The following is a 14,614-nucleotide window of genomic DNA, read 5'->3' as shown; positions in this document are numbered from 1 at the left end:
CACCTTTTAATTTACTAGATCTAGACCTTAAATGTTAATTTTTATCAAACAGTTCCCGCGTTTCAACTGTCCCTCTTACACACTGTCACCACTGACCTCAAGTTGTGATAAATTATTTAAACTAGAATTTACAAACCAAAACAAATAATATGTTGGGAGACCTAAAAAAAACATAAAGATTCATAAAATTAACAATTAATTTATTTACATATGTACAATGAATATCAAATAGGCAAAAAATTCAATCATGGTTATCACGAGTGTTTGACACCACTTCCCAACGTCATTCACAGTCCACCAGATTGTTTATATTGTCCCCACCGGTCAACCATGTCCCTACATTTAGCCAGTCTCCACGTAAACAATTACTTCCGTCCAATACAAAAGCTTTATATACAATTTTGGTAAGTGATCTGCAGCATTTAATACATAAAAATTATACTGCCGTACCCCACGGTCTTGCTCTCAACGCCGCTACAAACATCCCTGAATCCCAAGATCACGCAGCAGGGGAGACATGAAGACCTCATCTGACAAACACTAACCAAACATAACTAATCAAACGGGTTCTACGAGTATACGAGGGCTGTTCAATAAATAATGTCATCGGTGCTCGGAAAGAAGCAAAAGAGGATTTTCAATGATTTAGTCTTCATGATTTTACGTATTGATCTCTTTTAATTGAAACACGTGTCCTTAACATTGTTATCCAATTTCTGATTGTTTTTACAACTCATTTTTGGGTATGACCCCGTAGTGTACTGGAAAATGGCAGATCATTTAAAATGATTTCATGGACTTGTTTCTTCCTTCTGAAAGGTGATTTTTCAAGTTTGGAAATAGAAACAAGTCAAAAGGTAAAAAAAAATTGGTGAATATTGTTAGGCCTAATGATAAAAATATATTAACTTTCTGTTTAGCACGAAACCCGTTTACTCTTCGGGCTGTGCGAGTTTGGACGCTGTCGTGAAGAAATTTAATGTACAATGTAGTGGGTTCCTGATTTTAGGTCCTTCCTATAATAAAACTTTCGATATTTTTTGCAAAAATTGCTTTCTAGACTCCTCCAGAAATTAAACAATCTCCCCGAATACGAATTTGAACAACAATACCACTAATATTTAAGAAAATTACATATAAATCTGTCTTTGTGCTCTTGCAAAAAGGAATTTTGTGACAAAAATAGAAAAATTGGGTCTTTTTGAACACTAACTTAGTCAGCAACATGACTGAGAAAATCATCTCCAATTATGTACACCTCTAATAACTTCAGTTCTAATACACCTCTAATAACTTCAGTTCTAAAGTTGAACACTTGTAGAAAAAGAGACCATCTCATCAATCTGCTGTTTGAAGCTTTAGTCTTTTGTAAGTGCATTAGGGGTATTTGATCTGTCTCCAAATCAAACGCTCTTCCATGCAAGTAAGACTGGAATTTCTATATGGCCCCTACGGCTGCAAGACACTTCTATTACACAAGCGAATAACATTGTTCTCTGTCTAGCAGCTTCAGGCTTGCATATGCAACAGGGTATGTGCGTCCGTCATTCTTCTGCATCAACATGGTACCAACTCCGTGATCAGATGCTTTGGTTTTTAAAAGATGAATGGCTTCGACAAATCTGGTAATATGAGAATTGGACTGTAGAGCAACATGGATTTTAAACTCTTAAATGAATTATCGTGTTCTTGTTTCCATGCAAATTTTTTTGGAACACCTGTCTTGGTTAAGTCAGTTAAAGGAGCAGCAATAGTGGAAAAGTTTTCTATACTAGTCAATCAAACCAAAGAAAGATCTAACCTGCTTCTTTGTCTTTCATCTTGGTGCTTCTGGATAGCTCTCAACTTCTTGTTGATTGGTTGTAAGTTTCCTCCATGGAGGACCCAAATACTCAAGTCTCGACTGTGCTATAGTTCACATTTTGAGGGTTTTGCACAGTCTGTTACATAAATGAAATAGTGTTAGAACAACAGTCTGTGTTACGGTCTGGATACTCTGATATAGGTATCCCACTCTATGTTCTGTTACAGACATGTAGACCCACTGAGAGCACAACTACGGGATATCTCTTAATGACTTCCAGGAGCTGGTCCACCATAATAAGAGGAAGCAAATACAGATACACAAAAGAACCATATCCTAGCAGATTCTAGGGATCTGTCAACAGATGACAGGGAACCATCAAGCCGCTCTGAAATCCCACCAATAAACTCTTAGACATACATCAAGCTACATACAATCTGCTACATTGATGAGAATATACAGGAAATCATGCAAAGCATATACAGACATCAATAGAAATATATCATGATTGTTACCTGTCAGAGTTCGGCAATTCAGTACTTTTCTTCGAAAGGAGTAAGAGAGAGAAAGAAACTCTCACCCCTCTCTCCCTTGAAATTTTATTTAAGAAATTCTGATTTTTAGTATGTTATTGATATTTTAATTGCTTCTTATCAAAAGAAATGGGATTTTAAAAAAAAATCCAATCACAACTCACAATGTACACCACTGTAAAAAATTCCTTATCAAGGCTTGTAAATTAAAGGCAGAGATTTTTTACCGGGTGGTAAATTCCAGGTGAGGGAGGGGCTTATTTTGTACTGGTGGGAATTCCTTGTGGGCTAGCAGTCTACCTGTGGCCATCTGTGTTCTAATCCCTACACACAGAAAGTGATTTAATTGTAATGAAATACCCAGATGTCAAACTTTACCTGTGTTGGAGATTTTGAGACAATTTTAAAATTAGTTGTAAAAAGTTTTTTTTTTTTCAATTTTACTTCGATTTATTTTTTTTACATTTTGAAAATATCCCTACCCATTTAAAAAATAATTATTTTATCATACTATAAATTCAAATATTAAAATTTAAAGATAGTTTTAGATTTTAATGTATATGTTGATTTAAAAAAAACTATAACAACCAGATCAGACTTTAAAAATTCATTCCTCCCCAGGACCCCGTCTATTAATAAAACGAAAAGAAAGTTGATTCAACTACATTTCACTTAGAAAATATCTAGGTTTATCCTAACCTCAATAAGATTTTGTCATCATGAATCATCTAAAAAGATTTCTTGTAAATTCTCTACTGAATAAAAAAATGAAAATAAGTGACCCATGATTGGAAACATTATTTTTAAATTTAATTACTTCACACAGTGCTGCTCTGAACTTTGTCAATAACATCTCCACTTTAGGCTTACCATTTAGCATATTAAAATTAATATCAAAATTTCATTTGAAAAAAAAAGTTTTATGTGCTTAAGTTTATTTTTTTTAATGCATATTATATTATAATTCTTTCAAATACTAAAGGTATATTCAATTCATATATTATTCATATATTATCAATATAAAAATTTCATAGCAATACAGTTTGTGTATACCATGTTCAGTTAACATCAAAGGATCAAAAGTTAATTAGAACGTCACTGCGAGTCCCAATCAAGGTGTACAGGGTATACACAGGGACCAGTAAGTAAATGTCAATCAAGTTCCAGCATCCAATGATGGACCTTTACGCACTTGATTGACAGGGCTTCCCAGACCAGGTATTTTTGAAGGCAGTGCTTAAAATCTCTGCCTTTAAATGTTCACTTCATAGGAAAAGTTAATTTACCTTTTCCCCGCAAGCACTTTATAGCGTGGTACAAGTTTCTAAAAAAAATTAGCGTAAGTAATTATGAGTCAGCCATATATTTTAAAAAGATTATAACATTTCCTGTTTTAAGATATTTTACCAAGTATTAAATAAGAGATATTTGGTATTAAATTGAATTTACTTTTAAAAATGCGTGAAAAATACATGATTGCACGGAGCTAATACATGTAGTAAAGGAATTATACAATAATTAGGAGTCAGCTGATAGCAAAGGAATTACACAATAATTAGTAATAATTAGGGGCCAGCTGTTAGTGATTGCATTATACAATAATTAGTAGTCAGCTAATAGCAGAGAAACTATACCTTAAGGTAAGTCACTCCTGAAATTTGTTATATCAAGGATTTTCTTAGAAGTATATTTTGAATAAGTACTCATAAAGTGTAACTCAAAATCGCAAAGAAAATAGGGGGTCAGTGTGCATCCTACTGATCTACGGTACATTTAAGTTGACCTTTTTGCACTTAAATTTCATCTCTTTGGTTAATTACTTTAATCTTTATTATACTTGATTAGATGTAAGCATGGCAATAAATATAATCTTAGTTTACGTAAAATAGTTTGAATAATATTTATCACTAAACAAATCTTGCAAATTAATGCGCATAAATGATTGTGTGACCTTTTTGCACTTAAAAATAACATATTTGGGTTATTAAAAACTTAATAGGCAATAAAAAATTTTCTTATATCAAACTTTTTACGACTTGAGTGCTGATCAGTCACAAGTATCGAGTAGTTTAAAATAATGAAAGAAAAAGGTGGGGTCAGTGTTGTTAATTTTGAAATATTTGCCAAAATATGTGATTTTCAGGCAAAAAAAGGAGTAAATTTGATCCTGACTTCTTTAATATATTTTCATTTTTTGGAAAAGTTTGTTGAGGAAAGGTGTAAAACTTAGTCTAAAAATATAAATTAAGACCTACATTAAATGTTTTTAGCAATATCCAAACGGAAAATATTCTCCGAGTAAAAGTATGTGAGGCTAAATTTCCTTTACATCAAATTTTATAAATGTGCAGATTTGCAGAATTTTCTGCTAAATATCCTTCCACCAAAAATAATAGTCCCTCATAAATCTTGCTTCTTTGTAGATTTTTGAGCAGTTTTTTCATTGAATGTTAAAAAAATTACATTGTTGAGTTTAAATATGTTATAAAAATTGAATTTTACTAAATAGTTTTGAAGTAAAAGCTTCTGCGTGAACTTTTCTAAAAAGCTGACGAGTGACTTACCTTAATTACGGGACAGCTGATATTAAATGAATTACACATAAATTAGAAGTCAGATGAAATAAAAGAAATTATACAATAATTAGTAGTCAGCTGATAGCAGAGGAAAGATACAATAATTAGAGGTCAGCTGATAGCAGAGGAATAATACAATAATTAGTATTCAGCCGTTAGTAAAGGAATTATACAATAATTAGTAGCCAGCTGATAGTGAATGCATTATACAATAATTAGGGGGCAGCTGATGGCGGATGAATTATAATTAGGGACCAGCTGATAGTAAAGGAGTTATAAATTAATTAGTATTTAGTTGATAGCATAGGAAATTATAAAATAATTAGGGGAGAGCTGATAATAAAGGAATTACATATCAATTAGTAGTCACCTGAGAGCAAAGGGATTTTACAATAATAAGAGTTCAGCTGATACCAGAGGAATTAATGGTAATCTAACAATCAAACTCTATGATAAACATGACAACTTTAAATTATTGACAAACAAATTGATCAAAGGAGATTTTGACCAGTCTCGTTTAAAGTCATCGTTTTGTAAGTTCTATGGTCGATACAATTACCTTGTCAGCGAAGACAATTAATCATAGAATAAAACGCTGACTGACCTTTTTCAAACTTATTGTTATGGCATCCGGATAGGGCCACGCACTTCACTATCGCATCATCGAGCTTTAGGTCGATAGTGCAATGAAGAGATAATGCAATGACGATGAAGCGATAGTGATGAAGTGATGGTGCGATAGCGCGATGACGATGAAGCGATATTCACACTCGCTCAATCGTGCTTATATCGCACATGAACCTTGAAAACATAAGAGATGGAAACAGTTGCCATAGAGTAGTGAGTATCCCCTGCTGACCGGTCACACCCCCCGCGTCCTTCTTGTCATGAGCAAGAAATAACTGGAAAATCCGCTGTTAATTCAGTATATAAATAATGGATTATGGAATCCGGATAGGGCCATGCAGTTCACTATCGCATCATCGAGTATCGACTAATAGGTTGATGGTGCGATAATGCGATGGTGCAATAACGATGAAGCGATAATGCGATGACGATGGAGCTATGGTGTGATAGCACGATGACGATGATGCTATGGTGCGATGGCGATGGTGCGATATAAGCACGATTGAGCGAGTGTGAATATCGCTTCATCGCCATTGCACCACAGCATCATCGTCATCGTGCTATCACACCATAGCTCCATCGTCATCGCATTATCGCTTCATCGTTATTGCACCATCGCATTATCGCACCATCAACCTATTAGTCGATACTCGATGATGCGATAGTGAACTGCATGGCCCTATCCGGATTCCATAATCCATTATTGATATACTGAATTAACAGCGGATTTTCCCGTTATTTCTTGCTCATGACAAGAAGGACGCAGGGGGGGTGACCGGTCAGCAGGGGATACTCACTACTCTATGGCACCTGTTTCCATCTCTTATGTTTTCAAGGTTCATGTTTATTCTTCTCCTATTCTTTATTGTTTTATGAACTTTTGATCTTGAATCCATATGTTTCATACAATAATTAGTGGTCAGCTGATAGCGGAGACATTATAAAATAATTAAGGACCAGATGATAGCAGAGAATTATAGTTGTTATCTTTGATTTGTATAGTTTACAGGATTGATGTCATGGACTACTTTTTGATATCTATCATTTGTATAGCTTACAGGATTGATCAATTTGATCACTATTTGTTATCTTTGATTTGTATAGTTTACAGGATTGATGTCACAGTTCAGTATTTGTTACTTTTGATTTGTATAGTTTACAGAATTGATATCACAGATCACTAATTGTTATCTTTTATTTTTATAGTTTACAGGATTGATGTCACAGATCAGTATTTGTTATCACTATTTGTTACTTTTGATTTGTATAGGTTACAGGATTGATGTCACAGATCATTATTTGTTTATCTTTGATTTGTATAGTTTACAGGATTGATTTTACAGATCACTATTTCTTATCTTTTTATTTTATTCTAAGCTTCCTTTTTGTAATCAATAACAAGAGGCCCAGGGGCCACAGCACTCACCTGAGCACATCAGCTGGGAAAAAACACATATCGGATAAGACCTGAAATTAAACTTAAGTTGGGGGGGGGGCTTGAATTTTAACCAAAAAAGGGATCATAATTTGAACGAACTAGAATCTACGTTACCTGAGGATGTTTCCATACAAATGTAACTAATCCTGGCTTTGAAGTACTTGAAAAGAAGATTTAAAAAGGTTTCCCTATATATTTCTATGTAAAACTTTGGTCAGCCATTTTTGCCACACCCTTACCCCGTGGTCATGACTTAAACAAACCTGAATCTACACTACCTAAAGATAATTTCACATGCTTTTCATCTTTCCTGTCCCAATGGTTCTTGAGAAGAAGAATTTAAAAGATTTTACTATATATTCCAATGTAAAACTTTGGTCAGCCATTTTTGCCACACCCTTACCCCAGGGTTCATGACTTGAACAAACTTGAATCTACACTACCTGAAGATGATTCCACATGCGTTTCATCTTTCCTGTCCCAGTTGTTCTTGAAAAGAAGATTTTTAAAGAGTTTTCCTATATATTCCTATGTAAAACTTTGATCGGCCATTTTTGCCACACCCTTACCCCAGGGTTCATGACTTGAACAAACTTGAATCTACACTACCTGAAGATGATTCCACATGCGTTTCATCTTTCCTGTCCCAGTTGTTCTTGAAAAGAAGATTTTTAAAGAGTTTTCCTATATATTCCTATGTAAAACTTTGATCGGCCATTTTGGCCCCACCCTACCCCAGGGGGTCATGACTTGAACAAACTTCAATCTACACTACCTGAGGATGATTCCACATCAGTTTCATCTTTTCTGGCCCAGTGGTTCTTGAGAAGAAGATTTTTAAAGATTTTTCCTATATATTCCTATGTAAAACTTTGATCGGCCATTTTCGGCTCAGGTGAGCTAAAAATTGATGAAGACTTCTTAAAATGATTGGCACATTTTATTGACATTGAAGATTTCATAATATCATATATGAATAACTACATATACATGTAAAACTAAAATCCTTCGAGATAAAACTATGATTGCACAAGAATGATGAGTTTGTGATTTATCTGTGACTGGTGTAAAATCAGAAAACTTCATCGCACACCAATACAAACCTAAGTTATACTAGCTTATATTCTTTTTCTAAAAATAAATACAATAATATTTCTAACATATCACTAGAATATTGCACTTTACAAGGTTTTTGTTGCTTTATTACACAACAGTGGCTGACATCTTCACAAAAATAACAAGGGATGTAACTCATATATCTCCTCATTTTTCCTCCTCTACTTATCTATACCATAGGAACTAAAACATGTCCTTAGTTGATAATAGCCGTCCTAGTGTTAACAGAATATCAATCAGCAGTTTATATTTGATATCAATCAGTGAGAGAAGTTTACAACAGTTGTGAAGGTTTGTTGTGATGTCACAGGAAGAAATAATCATGTAGCACTTAAAACCACGCCCCTAAGTGTGAACACCCTTCAATCTTTGTCATCATCCCGATCTCGTGGTCCCTCATGTAAACATTGTCTTTTAACTTTAGACTTCTCAACTCCAGGCTCCTTTATCATCAAACTGTAACAAGATCAAACATAAAAATTAACTAGGTCAAACATTAAAATAATAGCTATATGAATTTTTTATCAAGTGAACGGAAAATTGACATTTTTAAATTTTTTTTTCAAATAATTATATATAAATCTGTTTATACCTTGCTTGGACTAAAGTCTGCAAAGTTGGCAAAAGCATCCTCTGAGGCAGCAGTGTTTTTTCCTGTGGAGCTGGAGAAAGGGTCATTACCTGTCACAGGAAAATAAGCTGATTGAGCTGATATAATTATTTTGATCTTCTGATATTTCATACTAATATAAAGCCTCCTGATATTTCATACTAATATAAAGCCTGAGCTTTTAAAAGTCAGCCAGAGTAACCTTCACCCTGTAAACTCCAAAGTTCTATGACCTTGACCTTATCAGATTGACCTTGGTGTTTATTATCTTCACTTATGTGGTCTCCTTATCGATTTGAAAAGGTCTGACAAAAATTTCAATGGAAATGACAAAGCTTACTTTTCAGAACTCTGTAAACTTAATTAAATCATGCAACTTTATGACGCAGGTACTATTATACATAACACTACAAAGTCAAAGATACCTGCAAATGGATCACTGTCAAATCCCCCCAGCTGTTGACTGGGGCTGGGGGTGGGTCTGTTTTTGGGAGGGGCAGGTCTTGGGGGAGGCTGCTTTTTCTGTTTGGGGGCAAAGCTGGGGCGGGTGACTTGGGTCCCAGAGGAGGTCGAGAAGGGGATTTTGGTGCAAAAGGGTCACCACCAAATAGATTGCCTGGTTTCTGTAAAAAAAAAAGAAAGAATCCCAAGGGGAATAATTATCTAAAATACATGTCAGGGTTTGACATTAAGGCACGTCCGACAGACTGAGTCTAGTAAAAGTTTGGTCTGGTCGGGTAAAATGTCTGTGTACTAAACCGACTGGTCATGTACAAAAAATAAAAGAACTTTAATTTTAAACAATTTATTGTCAATGAAAAATAAATCAAAACATTTCTAACCGCATAGTAGAAAGAAAACTAAATACGTAACAATCACACATGACAATACAGCATGACCGAAATGCTATCATTAAGAGTCATTGTAGGCAATTGTAAATACTATGCCATTTTCCTAAAGAGAAACAATAAGCTATATATCGTTCATGGAAATGACTGATGAGATACGATTGTTATTGTCGAAAGATCCAAGTGTACAACAAAGGTGAACAGTGTATTATCAAAACATTATTATAAATACACTTAAATTCTCTGAACAATTTTAATGGTATTGTATTTATATTGTATACAAGTTGATTAAGTTAAGTTTCGACAAAACATTACATGCCGCATGTATATGACAGTTTCCATATTCACATGTGTGCAGGAAAGTTTTGTTATCAAAATATGGATTACATTGGTAAAGATAACCAATACAATTAATCAGATTTATAGAAAAAGGTTACTCTTAAATTATCACTATTTCGTGCTTTAAATATTTTTGCTCAAGTTTGATCAGGGCTAGTGTTTAAAGGGTCAGGGCTAGTAAAAATTTGTCAGAGTAGCCCGACTGGTCTAAAATTCCAAAATCTTAATGTCAAACCCTGCATGTACTAGTATATTGTATCTCTTCTTATAAATATCAGCAATTTATGAATTTATCTTTCTCTACAAATAATAAATGTCATTCATTGATAAAGCAAAAGAACAGACAGCTGGAATGCTAAACTGTTTATTCTTACACTTGGTTTTGAGCTGGATCCTCCTTTCCCAAAAGGATCAAAAGCATCTAGTTTGGAATTGTCTGTACCTCCAAATGATGCAAAAGGGTCCACACTATTAAATGGATCCTCCTACAAAACAAATAACTTATGTCAAAATTTCAATCATGTCACTTGGTATAAATATTATCAAAAACTGTTTGTTCCCCTTTTAAAGATAAATTGATGAATAGGTAGATTAGTTGGCTTAATTAAATTTCATTCTTTTAATCCTAATCTTTGATACTGTAGAAGTACTTTTTTCAGTGTGATATTAATTTACGCTATTTCCGCGGTCAAAAAAATTCCACTGAAATTAGTCCAAGTGTACTTAAAATTAATGTAAAGCATATAGTGACAGTCTAAGAAATCTGCGTAATTTTCTACCCGTCGATTAAACAATAATTGAGATTCCACGGAATTAAGACCCCCTGGAGAGAAAGTATGTCTACAGTAATACAGTGAATCTACTAAGGACACCTGCTACCCATGTGATTATTTGCAATGTTTTTTTATGAATAAAATTCCTGTAAAAAAAGAAAAAAGGGGGAAAAGTACAGCTGAACACATATGGACAACATAAAAATTTATGTGCCTATATCCGGATGTAAAAAACAAAGTGAAAGGGTTCACCTTTCCAGACTTTGAGGAACTCTCAAATGTGTCGGAGGATTTAAACGGATCATCAGATGAAAATGGATCAGAACCAAACGAGGATTTAAAGGGATCACCACCTACAACACAGGAATAGAGAATACGTATCATGTGATGGCATTTAGGATTTGAGTCAAGCAAGTTTACTTTCTTCACATACAACAATTGATAGCCAATTGCCCTTTTTCAGACACTGACATTTATCAAAAGTTAGTTGGTAAAAAAGTCCCTAGATATGATTTCTCCTCTGATACATCTCCAAACTATGTAGTATGACCTGCTTAGTATACAGATTAATGTACCTTCTTTAAATGGGTCATCTTCTTTAAATGGGTTGTCTTTAGTAAACAGATAAATTTACCATCTTTAAATGGGTCATCTATAGTATACAGATATATGTACCTTCTTTAAATGGGTCATCTATAGTAAACAGATAAATGTACCTTCTTTAAATGGGTCGTCTGTAGTATACAGATAAATGTACCTTCTTTAAATGGGTCATCTATAGTATACAGATAAATGTACCTTCTTTAAATGGGTCATCTATAGTATACAGATAAATATTTACATTCGCTCTGTTTTTCTAGTAAGCTTACTGTGAAATTGATTTGAAAACATTTTCGTGTATATTCACGCGTAGAAATATACACGGAGAAACAAGCGTTAACGTTACGTCACAATGAGACTGCAGCGACGCTGGTAAAATGCAATAAAATAGGACAGCGGGAAATTCAAATATTGGGATATTTTAGTTGCCTCTAAACCGGTTAAATGTAAATATAAGGAATGTTTTTCAGTTTAGTGTGAATTTTTGGTGTGTGAATCACACAGACTTGCATATAGGCATATTTTTTATGAAGCGCTAGCACGTTTCATGAAATATGCCTACGTGACAAGTCTGTGTGATTCACACACCAATAATTCACACAAAACTAAAAAAAAAACATTCCTTAAATGTACCTTCTTTAAATGGGTCATCTATAGTATACAGATAAATGTACCTTCTTTAAATGGGTCATCTATAGTATACAGATAAATGTACCTTCTTTAAATGGGTCATCTATAGTATACAGATAAATGTACCTTCTTTAAATGGGTCATCTATAGTATACAGATAAATGTACCTTCTTTAAATGGGTCATCTTTAACATACAGATAAATGTACCTTCTTAATGTGTCATCTTAAGTATACAGTTAAACATACTTTCTTTAAATGGGTCATCACTCTGAAATGGGTCGGATCCTCCTCCACCCGTGTCGCCTCCAAACACGTCCTTACTCTTAAACGGATCCTCCTTAAAATCATCCAAGGCTGACCCTGCACTGAAATTACTGATGGTACTGACTGGGCTTCCATACTGAAATCATATCACAGTTAATGCACTTACTAAGTTACTGACTGGGCTGCCATACTGAAATCATATCACAGTTAAAACACTTATAATGATAAAGTTACTGATGGTACTGACTTGGCTTCCATACTGAAATCATATCACACACTTATAAAAACACTGATGGTACTTACAGGGCTTTCATACTGAAATCATTTCACAGTTTATAAACATAATGATAGATTATTAGTTCTTATTGTAGACCTATTACTGATATCATATCACAGTTAATGAAACTCAAGTCATGTACAATGTATTAGTTCTTACTGTAGACCTACTTACAGTAGCCCTGGTCTTGAGATCTTGTACAATGTATTAGTAATTAATGTTGCACTAGTACTTACAGTAGCCCTAGTACTAAGATCGTCCTGAAGCTGATTGGAGAAGATATTAGACACCTCACTGTTAACACTGCTATAACTGGCTATGCTGTGTTTTAACCCTCTCTCCTGATCATTCAAATGCTGTACTCTCTGACGAGTCTAAAATAAATACATATAAATTACAATTTTCATTATTCTATATCCAATATCCAGCAACATTAACTTGCGTCACAAGATGAGTGTCAGTAACTTGATCAAAATCACTATTTCTAAGTTTGTCCATTGATTTCTAAATACTTTTCTTTCCCTTTCCTTTGACTGATTTTTCAAAATTAAATCAATTTGCTAAATCTATACACTTTGTGCACAAGTGGAAAGTCTTGGGAAAAAAAGTTAAGTAGATAAAGCCAGATTTATTCCAGAATTTCACACATTCTCTTCCTATTTTTAAACTTTTTTTTTTGGTGGGGGGGGGTTAATAATTTTGTATTGTTAAAAACATTACTGAAATCAATCAAGGTTCATTTCTTCCCCCATTTATGTACAGATTTCTCAAAACTGTCCTAAAATTTACGTACATCCAAATGCAGATCAGAAATATTCTAATATGTTATATTTCCACGATTGAAGAGTTATAGTTCCTAGTGCGCTCTTTTGTGAAAAAGTCGCAGAAAGTACAAATTTCGCGGGATTTCTTGGACAAATGTAACATAAACATGTAAACAACGCATTGAATGTCGATGCAAAAATTCTAACAAAATGCATTTATTGTTGTGGACTTTATCTAAATCAAGAGTAGAGATGACGAGGATATTAATCTACATCTATTGGTGATCCTATGTATATATTTATCGTAATAAAGTCAATACCATTACACATAACTCGGAAATATCGTATTTTTATCAATGGACGATAAAGTTATGGTTTTCGCTCTTTTTCATATATCTTTTAGTTCTTCTATTCTTAAGTTAAAATGGATAATACACTTAACATTTAAACTTGGATTGATACTGGCATGTTTTGTATAATCCACAATGCCATGCTGTCCCAGTGAGACGACCAAACCTGCCTCTAATTCTGAAGAGTTCACTAATGGAAATATAACGTATTGTGACACTTGGACTCTAACCTGTGATATTTGAAGCTGTAAATCGTTTTGTGATTTGACCAGCAACTCCAGTTGTTGTTTTCCAACCTCCACTTGCTGTTCCATCTTTGATTCTTCCTCCCTCAGTGAATTTAGTTCCACTCTTAATTTCTCCAGCTCTTTCTCTTGGTTCTTGAATTTTAAGTAGAAAAGAATTTTATAAATTATAAAAGAACATGACAAAACAACATGAATCAATAAAATTCAAAATGTACTAGTAATGTAAAAAATGTCATACCATCAATTCAATTGCCCTTGATTTGACACCTTGGGTATCATTTTCACAGTATTAAATACTCGTGTAAAATAAGCAATCTATAGTAATGAATATTAATGAGAAACAATTTCACCTCTGATTTGTTTCAGCCTGGTTATCATTAAACATTACATCTGCAATGACTACTCCCTATGATGTTGATGAATATTCATGAGACACTCTACCTACACAGACTGCTCCCTGTTGTTGATCTGTGCCCGTAACTCCTCAATACTTTTCAGTTCTGTGTCACATTTTTCCTTCAAATCACGAACATTACTTTCAAGGTCAGATTTCTGGAAAAAAAAATCGATACTTGTATACCTTTTTATTGAGTTCATTAAGACATTTTTGAGCCCATTAATTCTGGTTTAATTAAATGTTTTACCTTTTCATCAAGTTCTTCTAGACATTTTTTAACCTTTTTTCTGGTTTTAACTTCACGTTGAGTTCATCTAGACATTTCTGAGCCTGCTCTTTCTGGTTTTATTAAATGTTTTACCTTTTAGTTGGATTTGTCTAGACATTTCTGAGTCTGCTCTTTTTTGTTTTATTTAATG

The 14,614-nt window shown here is 33.8% G+C and overlaps 1 protein-coding gene across 1 annotated transcript; it reads right to left on the bottom strand.

Moving 5' to 3' along the window:
* Nucleotides 1-7,905: 7,905 nt before the first annotated feature.
* Nucleotides 7,906-14,348, bottom strand: LOC134254253 (epidermal growth factor receptor substrate 15-like 1). Its single transcript, XM_062736796.1, has 9 exons — nucleotides 14,240-14,348; nucleotides 13,781-13,930; nucleotides 12,673-12,810; nucleotides 12,142-12,295; nucleotides 10,917-11,017; nucleotides 10,266-10,376; nucleotides 9,130-9,327; nucleotides 8,687-8,775; nucleotides 7,906-8,550 (listed from the first exon to the last, which is right to left on the bottom strand). The coding sequence occupies exons 2-9, from the start codon at nucleotides 13,862-13,864 to the stop codon at nucleotides 8,457-8,459; spliced, it is 969 nt and encodes a 322-aa protein (XP_062592780.1). The 5' UTR covers nucleotides 13,865-13,930; nucleotides 14,240-14,348; the 3' UTR covers nucleotides 7,906-8,456.
* Between the last annotated feature and the right edge of the window lie 266 nt (nucleotides 14,349-14,614).

The sequence above is a fragment of the Saccostrea cucullata genome, unplaced genomic scaffold (genome assembly GCF_032062105.1).
Source record: "Saccostrea cucullata isolate Sc308-1 unplaced genomic scaffold, CSIRO_AGI_Scuc_v1 ctg4337, whole genome shotgun sequence".
Taxonomy (NCBI): Eukaryota; Metazoa; Mollusca; class Bivalvia; order Ostreida; family Ostreidae; genus Saccostrea; species Saccostrea cuccullata.
The sequence above is the reverse complement of the archived record's forward strand: the minus strand, read 5'-3'. Positions and strand labels throughout refer to the sequence as shown.

Coding starts and splice junctions, on each gene's coding strand:
- LOC134254253 (XM_062736796.1), bottom strand. CDS start 13,864: ATGGAACAGCAAGTGGAGGTTGGAAAACAACAACTGGAGTTGCTGGTC. Junction 12,811..13,780: donor TACAGCTTCAAATATCACAG/GTTAGAGTCCAA, acceptor TATTTATTTTAG/ACTCGTCAGAGAGTACAGCA. Junction 12,296..12,672: donor ATCTTAGTACTAGGGCTACT/GTAAGTACTAGT, acceptor ATATGATTTCAG/TATGGAAGCCCAGTCAGTAC.